Raw genomic sequence first — 9729 nt, 5'->3', positions numbered from 1 at the left:
ATTGACTAATATTAATAATATTTAATTAATATTAGTAATATTTTATAAATGGACATAAGCGTAGTTTCCGAAAAAGAAGGGAACTATACCGCGTACAGGAATCTTCTATCTTTTGTCAATTGACGTCAATTGTCAATCCTCATTGGATCTTTAGAGGATACTTTCCACGCAATTTCACGCCGTTGTCCGTTAAAGAAGTTTTGCCTCAATTCGGCAGACACATCAAAATCAAAACCGAAAGTCCTACCAAAGGAAAAAGGAAACACAACTCGTGTACTAGTTTCTTTGAATTGTGTAATCACCCGGCGGCCCAATTGTGTTTGGGGCTAAAGCCAAACTTTAACGAGGGATTCTAAGTTTTTCGGTATTAAAAAATTAAGATTTTATTTAAAGTTTATTTTTCTAATTTTTTGAGATGTAAAATTATTAATAATTTATTTATAATCGATTTCTTGACTAGGATTATATATGTTTCCACTTTCTAGGATTATTATTCAATTCTTTTAGGAAATTATTATTCAATTCTTTTAGGATTTCCTGATTTTCTAAAAAATCTGTGACTCACCAATTTCTTCTTCTTCTTGGATTCCATTGTCGTCTAGATCAACTATATTAGTGATTTGTTCATCTACCACAATATTTTTCCTTTTTTTTATTTAAATTTTTTATTGTTCACTAAAAATTTATCAAGCGCTCTTTTTTGGGATTGTATTACAGTTCCAATTCTTCTATTTTTTGGCATTTTTAATACGCAGTTTCATATTTTCTTGTTGACATATTACAATTCATAATAAATAAATAAAAAGATGATACATATACTTACAAACAAAAGATATCAAAAAATAACAAATTATAGATGCAAAGTAATAAGAAAAGTACGGAACAATTGAATCTGGTTTAACAAACAGTCATAGATAACTTGATATTACTTTTGCTGCTTCAATATTTTTGGTGCAATAGCTTAACAAAAAAGGGTTACAATTGCCTTTTGCTATCTTACTTGACGGAATGTTTTATGAGATAGTGGACTTGTAAAGAAAGATAAAGTAATCAAAGTAATATGGGCCTCATAATAATGATGATAGTGTATAAAGGAGGCAAGAAACATATTCACACCTAAAGTTTAGGGCTGAATCCCAAAAGTAACTATTTCTATTACCAAATTATCTCTTATTTTCTTTTTCATGAAAAATGTGCTTTTTCTTTGATATACTAGATATTTTTCTAAAAAAATTATCACATGCACCTATTTAATATTAGAAAATTTTGGGGCCCCTATAGATATGGGGCCTCAAGCAGTTGCTTGAGTTGCCTTACCATCAGACCGCCCCTGGTAATAACTTTCATTGAGTTTACTTTAGTCACGCTTCTAAAATTAACTTATTTTTTAAAAAGAAATTTCTTAAAAATATTTTTTTTCAAAAGTATTTTTGGTGAAAAATAATATATGTTTGGCTAATTAATTGGCAAAGCACTCTTGAACAATAATTAATTTTTTACCAAGCTTTTAGAAAGTGTTTTTACATATATTTTACTCAAGAGTGCTTTTCAAAAAAGTATTTTTGAGTTGAAGCTATTTTTTTCTACTTCTCCAAAACTGTTTCTGTTTCTACTCAAAAATACCTTTTCTAAAAAATTGGCCAAACACTTCAACTTTTAAAAGAAAACACACAAAAAAAAAAATCTTTTGGCCTTGGAGAATCTTGGTCAACCAGGCTATCATTAGAAATTTCTTTTTGGATCATCACTAATTAAATTGTTATTAATATTCAAAAACTCCACTTAGTACGTAGTTAATTAAGAAAGGTAGCAACTTCACAAGAGCGATCACTTCTTTAACCAACTTAGGGCATTGAAATTCTCACTGTGGTGAACATATATAACAACTATGCTAAAGGATATATACATCATTCATTTATTTAATTACTTATGTCTTAACACATCTCTTCACAAGGTGCTTACTGCTTAGTATTTTTTTCCGACCAAACATGTCAAAATACATTTTAATAATTACTGATTATAACTTACTATAAGATTTGGATTTAAAAGTTCTGGTTGTTCTAATATGATGTTAAATTAATAGTATATCTTATTTCATCCAAAAGTTTTAAGGGGTTACAAGAAATATCCACTTATGTTTTAAATAGTAAATGTTTTTAACAGGTTTAATTGACGTAAATAGGATGCATCTTTTCACTTCCGTCCCTCTCTATTTAAGCTTTACCACGGCCTATAGAAGTGCAGCATGTGCTTATCACTCCCTTCAGCTAATAATCCACTTTATATATTTTTCAACCTTCTTCTCCTTTTACCTATCTTTATATATATTTTTATCATCACACGAATTACGATCATTCAAGTCTTCCTTAATTAGGAGATTACTTCTTCATTCTTTACTGTATGAGCTTTGCAAGTTTTTCAGTAACTTTGCTTTTCTCTTTTCAAATTTTGCGTGTAATTAACATATTTGTTTTTCTGGCCAAGTAAAGCATCTTCTTCTATCTCTGATTCTACGTCTTCCTTTGTTGCTTCTTCTACACACTATCTGAGAACTTCTTGTGGAGTTTCTGAAACATATATAATTTTATATTGCTAAATTAGCAGGTACTCCACAGGATCGTAACTATGGTCAAGAATATTGCAAAGTTATCACTTCACAATTTCTTCCAGAAAAGGTGCATATATATATGCTCTCTAATTAATTAATTAATTTTCTGAACTACCATTGCATGTGTACATTTTGTATGATCTGTCTCCATCTTGTCAATTTTTGGTTATTGGGTTTTAATTAGTTTGACCAATCTTCAGAGTTAAGAGAAATAATAGAATATTTTTTTTTATTAGTCAAATATTCAGAATCAAATCTAGAAGTTTAAACTTTTTCATATTAAAATAGTAAATCAAAAATACTTCAAAGTATTATTAGTCAAAGTAAATTAACTCTGAGAACAAAAAGCATTTGGGAGGAGGAAGTACAATTTTGCCTTTAATTTGCTAGTATATTTTGCTTTCCACTTCATCAATTTGTGGAAGATAGTGAGGTGAGGAGGGGATGTAATTGACATTGGCTGTTTTTGATCAGCATCAATTTTAATTTTGATCATAATCATACATATACACAATTCCTTTTTCCACATAAAACTAATAAAAAAAAGCTTTATGTAATAACTATATTGTTGGTTTATTCGTGATTGAACCCCTTTTTGTTCTTTTATGTAGCAACGAAACGATCCATGCATGTGCCATATATTACCTATATAGGAATGAAGACATTATATCTAAATAATATTAAGCAAGCGGCGTTAAATTAGTTAGGATTTCAAATGGACTAAAGGAAATCATAAAAAGAAAATGAAAGGTTTGACACAAGAACAAAACATTCATGTTTATTTAGAAAAAGGTTGGCTTGCAGATGCTTACAAAAGTAACTAACTCCAATATAATACATGAGTGATAAGTCTATATGGACCAATGACTTTTGAAAAATAACCATAGATACATACTCCATCCTTTTTCCAGACACAATTTAATTAGATGAAGTTTAAGATGTTAATTGACTTGTATTTAAATTAGTAAATCTTATTATTAGTACCTGTGCATGAGACATTTTTGTGTTGTTTACACCAGATGACCACTTTTGTGGCCAACCTTGTATTTAGAAGTTGACCACCTTTTCAAATTTAAACTTGTAAGTTGTACCTTACTTAACAGTTTTGAATTTTAAACTTTAGACCTGGTGATCACAGTTGAACTTCAGACAATTGCTCTAATTCCTAAAAGTGATCAATTTCTAATTAAAAGGCCCGAAAAGTGGCTATTTGTGTAAATCATGATATTCCATATGAAAAGATTTATCATATAATTTAGGATTGGTTGAGTATGACTTTAGCTCAAGAACTGGACTTCTAAGACAGTATATAAAGTAAAAATATCACGGGCTAGCCAGTTTTCGGACTGGTAATTCAAAAATAGCCAGCGTTTGCAAAATCATTGAAAAATAACCACTGTTTTGCTGCAATACGGACCGGTCCAGCATAATATACTGGAGATTAGTGCACATGTGTATGAACTTTCAGCATATTATGCTGGAACTTCAACACGCGGAAAGTTCCAGCATAATATACTGGAGATTGAAGCACATGTGTATGAACTTCCAGCATATTATGCTGGACCGGTATATTATACTGGAACTCCAGTATATTATGTTGGAATATTTTTCATATTTTGAACAGTGTTTTTGTTTAGATTTATCTTTACATGAAAAGTGGCTAAATTTTGATTACTTTTGAAACTGTAGCTTTTTTTCAATTACCACTTGTAAATTTGGCTATTTTTTAATTTCTCCCGTATATAATTCCTAACAAAATAGGAAGATCAAGTATGTTAGTACTACAATTTTTTCCTAGAGTAATCCGTACTTAGCTGAATTAACACGAAAGTTTATGCAAAAAACTCAAGAAGCAGATATAATTTCCTAGAATTTAAATAAATTAGACTTTTTTTTTAAAAAGCAGAAAAGTTAGGAATAAAGGATGAACTCCTTAAACTTAAATTGGCCATAGAAATGAAACCATTTCCACTATTCTGCACTGTCTTTGTTGGCGTTTATGTAGTTTGTAGAAATTGTTATTGTTTCATAGTCATTATGACGATTTACGTACAGTTGAATTCTTAAAGCACATATATGACCCTTCTTTGCAGTAATAAAGCTGAGGACTTTTTGAAGGATTATTACATTCCTGATTACATACTTATACCAGAAAGAAAAATACAGAATGACTATGACATAGCTTCTTGTCCTGTACTTGTATTCATCAACTCGAAAAGTGGTGGTCAACTTGGAGGACAACTTCTTTTGACATACCGTACTCTTCTTAATAAAAACCAGGTAAACCTCTGTTATATGATACTACAGTAGTATTTAATTGAACATGGGGTTACTCAACTTGTATATATTGTTGGAAAATTGTGAAAGTTGTATAAATGCAAAGGTTGGAATGACTGTTTTCAGGTGTTTGATTTGGGTGAAAAGGCACCTGACAAGGTTCTACACCAATTTTACTCCAATTTAGAAAAGCATAAGCAAAATGGAGATAACTTGTCACATGAAATTGAAAGAAGATTAAGAGTCATTGTGAGTTTGGTAAATAATTGAAGTGTGTATGTATTACTTGTCTTTTATTTGTTTGAAGTATATTTATTTAGTCACACTCACACAGGTAGCAGGTGGGGATGGAACAGCAGGGTGGATTCTTGGTGTTGTTTCAGATCTTAAATTGGCTCATCCACCTCCAATTGCAACTGTGCCATTAGGAACTGGAAACAATCTACCTTTTGCATTTGGATGGGTAAGATACTCAGATCACATTATCTGATGGAACAACTTATTCTATGTATGATACTATAAGCATTGCCATAGTTCTCCCTTGACTTAATTGTTGTATTTTCAGTGATTCTAATACTCTTTACAAGTATAAAATCAAAAAGGTGTTGGTCTAACTTCAGAACATTGGCCTTTGTCTTTAGAGTCGGATCTAGCATGTAAACAGTGGGTGCAATTGCACTATTGTTAGGGCTCAAACTATATATATTTGCATAAAAATTCCAATACCGCCTTTAAATCCTTAATTTATTTATGTTTATGTTAGTCACTTTCCTTTTATAGAGTACTCTTGTAGGTGTTGTAGTATCATTTAATTTTGCATCTGCTTGAGAATATGTCTAATAATTGCAGGGGAAAAAGAATCCTGGTACTAATTGCCAGTCCGTGAAGTCATTCCTGAATCAAGTGAAAAATGGAAAAGAAATGAAAGTTGACAGGTAATTTTGGTTTTACTTGAGTGGTGAATCTGAAGGTTCTCTGTATATCTGCTTGTCAACAAATACATAAGTGATGTTATCATACCTTAGTTATTGCTGTAAATATTTGCTTTGTCTTGGCCTGTAATACACCATTTTGTCTATTAATCTTCACTACATACAGTGTCCAATACTTCCTCATATATTATACTGCATTAATTAGAATAATGCTATGGGTTTCTACTGGCAGCTTTAAGAGTGAAGAAAACCTGATTTCTGGATTTAAAATATCAGATCATGAATAGAACTCTTAGCAGAGATTGACACCATCCCTAGGTATTCTTGATCTAAACATTATAGCTAGCAGGATGGATTTATTTTAATAACATCGTGTCTGGGCCAGCTTGCACACACCTCAACTATTCCATCAGATACCTGCTACATCCCACCAGGATGATATACTTGTAGACATCTAGTATCTTGTGTTAATTAACCTGAAGAGTGGTTTCTATTAAAATCATGACTTTACTGTAATTATATGTGAACAGAGAAAATTTATCTTATGCTTTTTGAATACAGCTGGTTTCAACGGTTTACCTTTTCTACATTGACTGACACTGATGTGCAAGCTGTTTGAAGGAAAATCCGTGATTGTGTGCCTACAAAATAAAATCAGGAACTTGTTACTAAATATGTTCAAGCCGTTTAGCACGACAATTTGTGCATCTTTTATTGCATATTTAACTTAAGCATCACTTTGCTAACTCTACCACCGAACCATTCCAGTTGCATCTTACACTTGAGATTTGTAATTTGGAGTAAAATGAGAAGGAAAATTTGAGCCAGTATTGTGAACTGTCCAGATAGTGATTAATCATTTAGGTCAGAATCTTAGAGTATGATTGAGATTATGCTTTTACCTTACATGAAAAAAAGACACGGTTTCAAGCATTTAGAGATTGTTTATTATGCTGCTTATCTGAAAGAACCGTTGTTATTTTCCAGCAGCGCACAAGCATTTGCAAATCAATATAATATTAGCAAGAAAATATTTAACGAAATCTGGATAAGCAAATTAGGCCTTATCATTTTCTGACATATTAGTTTGTATAAGATGAAACTGCAACTTTTGCTACCTCTATTAGTTGGCTGGATTTCTTGCTCTCTACAAGGCACGGGCAAGTTTATCGGCATAAAGATGACCCATTCGCCATAGACCAACTTTTCATTGTGTAAACCTGAAAATCTTCACTTGGCTGACATGATTGTTATTACGTTTCAGCTGGCGTATTCTTATGAAAATGAAAGCTCCTAAAGAAGGTTCTTGTGTTCCAATCGCACCTCTTGAGCTACCACATTCATTGCATGCTTTTCACCATGTGTCTCGAGCTGATACTTTGAACAAGGTATCAAACTGTTCAGTCCATTTTTTCTTTTGTTTAGTGTATAAATCAGCTAAAAATATATTCCAGCAGAGAGTATCTAGATTCCCTTTCCGTCGCCTACTGGAAATGTGATGAGTATTTACTTCTTGTGCTTAAGTAAATGAAATCTTACAACTAGAATGATGTTCCGGCTTAAACATCCTTTCTAGATGCTAGAATACATCTGATATCTGATTGATTGGGTTAAAAAAAAACTTGTTGATCTTATACCTTGCTAACTTTTACTTGAGATGTCTGATACTCTCGCTAAGGAAATGAATAAGTTAATTTGATTTCAGCTGCTTGAATTTATCTCCCTCTTATCATGCATTGCTTAAGGTGTGTTATGCCTATTTTCAGGAACGCCATCATATATTTCGAGGAGGATTTTGGAACTACTTCAGCATCGGTAAGTGTTTTAATCCCTCATCTTAAATATATCTTATTTTGGTTATTGTAGTATTCAAGTACTCCACTTTGGCACTTGAAGCTTAAATGAATTCTATGGGGTGGTATACATTTGGCCTGTTTATTGAACAATCCAGACAAATTGGTTTATGACACCCTTCTCTGTCTAATGCAAAGCTATACATGAGGTCTACATTCCCTAGAAGCACTGCATATTTGAATCTGTGTCATGATTTTATCAAGAACTTAATTCTTGCATTATCTAGTGTTGTATTCTTTTCATTCCCGAGTCGAAGCTTTTCATCTTTTTCACTTTTTTCAATTTTCCATAACTTGCAGGAATGGATGCTCAAGTTTCATATGCATTTCACAGCGAGAGGAAGCTACATCCAGAAAAGTTCAGACACCAGTTAGTTAATCAGGTCCTCTTACTGTCATTTGGAACATGGTGTCATTTAAATTTCCCTACTTGTGGTTTGTTTTTATGTTCTGAAGTAGCTTACAAAGTCTCTTGACATGTCAAATATGGCTATATAATTAAAGATACCCCTGCCACCAATGGTATCCCGATCATGTGGATGTTTGTTCAATTTTATCTTTTCATCTATGCTTCTTACTGGTGGTCCTTTTGTTTTCTATTTGTTCAATTACTTTTATTTGAAATCTTCTCTGATAGTCCTTTCTCTTTGTTTACGATTTGCTTAGAGAACTTATGGAAAGCTTGTATGTAAACAAGGATGGTTTTGCACTTCTTTCGTGCATCCATCTTCAAGGTTAGTCTTCTAGTCAAGGTTAACCGGTATATATCGCTGGCCGTATCATGTCTTTCTTTATTTGTTTGAACACATTCCATTACCTTTCTCCCCTGCTAGTATGAACATCATTATGGTTTGGAATTAATTTTAGCGATAGTTAGTTCCAAGAGGTTTCTTTTTGCATGTTCTAGAAGAAGGAAGATAAAACCATTACTCATGACCTAGCGACAAAACATTTTAGATATTTAATGAACTATATGGCAATAAATACCAGGAAATGGACTTTTCAAAATATCATAGTCTATGTTATTAGGACTTTGTGATATAGTATCAGCATTTTAATCTCACTATGAATCCTCAATATCATTCTCATGCTTTTGTATTTTGCCTTTGATGTCAGATAGTCATGTAACAAGACATTTATGATCTTGGCATCTTAACACTTTGTCACCTACTGCAAAGAATTTATTCATATTTGTTTGTCGATCTGTGTTCTGTGTTCCATTAGTATGTGAAGAGGATGAGGTTGTAACAGACTAACAGTGCCTCTTTCATTTCAAACTAAACACTGAATGAATCCGTTTTTTCTGCAGAAACATTGGACAGCTAGCAAATGTCAAAATAATGAAAAGGCCAGGAGAATGGATAGACCTCCACATACCTAGAAGGTAGCAATATGGCGCTCTATAACCTGCACCATTTGCATTTTACTTTTAAATCTCCAATAGGTGAATAGATGACATAAGTTTTGGTAATCTTCACAAATAGTTCATGGTTGTATGTGCAGCATTAGGTCTATTGTCTGCCTTAATTTGCCCAGCTTTTCTGGAGGACTTAATCCTTGGGGAAGACCTAACAAGAAGAAGTTGCATGAGGTCAGATTCTATTTTCTTTAAGTACCTTATGCCCGAATCTAATATAAGAATGCCATATGTTAATAAGATAAGTTGGCTGGATCCTTCTATTGAAACATTTTCTGTATTGCTTTTATGTTTGTACTTTAACAGAGGGACCTTACTCCTCCATATGTTGATGATGGTCTGCTTGAGGTTGTTGGTTTCCGAGATGCTTGGCATGGACTTATTTTGTTTACTCCAGGAGGGCACGGAACACGCCTTGCACAGGTTGTTTGATCAAGAAAAATTCTTAAGATGGAAATATGTTTGATCAATTCAATGTGTTTCTCTGGTGCATTTTGTTAAGTTCTTTGGTTAATAAGTGCTCATAATACAGAGAAGCTAATGTTGTTCTCTATTTTATATCTGTAGGCAAAGAGAATCCGGTTTGAGTTTCAGAAGGGTGCAGGTGAGCATACATTTATGAGGATGGATGGGGAACCATGG

General features: G+C 32.5%; 1 protein-coding gene across 5 annotated transcripts in view; it reads left to right on the top strand.

The window, feature by feature from the left end:
• Nucleotides 1-2254: 2254 nt before the first annotated feature.
• LOC104089388 (diacylglycerol kinase 5-like) overlaps nt 2255-9729 on the top strand; it is an 8030-nt gene continuing 555 nt past the window's right edge. The window contains exons 1-14 of one of the 5 annotated variants that reach the window (XM_009594262.4): nt 2255-2398; nt 2605-2675; nt 4702-4888; nt 5012-5143; nt 5220-5348; nt 5735-5820; nt 7082-7205; nt 7584-7632; nt 7971-8053; nt 8337-8404; nt 8980-9054; nt 9174-9261; nt 9394-9510; nt 9655-9729. The exon at nt 9655-9729 is cut by the window's right edge and continues 555 nt beyond it. In XM_009594262.4, coding sequence (XP_009592557.1) covers nt 2626-2675; nt 4702-4888; nt 5012-5143; nt 5220-5348; nt 5735-5820; nt 7082-7205; nt 7584-7632; nt 7971-8053; nt 8337-8404; nt 8980-9054; nt 9174-9261; nt 9394-9510; nt 9655-9729 — 1263 coding nt within the window. In that variant the 5' untranslated portion in view covers nt 2255-2398; nt 2605-2625. Of the gene's footprint in view, nt 2676-4701; nt 4889-5011; nt 5144-5219; nt 5349-5734; nt 5821-7081; nt 7206-7583; nt 7633-7970; nt 8054-8336; nt 8405-8979; nt 9055-9173; nt 9262-9393; nt 9511-9654 lie in introns of all 5 variants that reach the window. The other 4 variants (XM_009594261.4, XM_070177248.1, XM_009594264.4 and 1 more) reach the window with 4 other exon arrangements.

The sequence above is a fragment of the Nicotiana tomentosiformis genome, chromosome 6 (assembly GCF_000390325.3).
Source record: "Nicotiana tomentosiformis chromosome 6, ASM39032v3, whole genome shotgun sequence".
Lineage (NCBI taxonomy): Eukaryota > Viridiplantae > Streptophyta > Magnoliopsida > Solanales > Solanaceae > Nicotiana > Nicotiana tomentosiformis.
The sequence above is the reverse complement of the archived record's forward strand: the minus strand, read 5'-3'. Positions and strand labels throughout refer to the sequence as shown.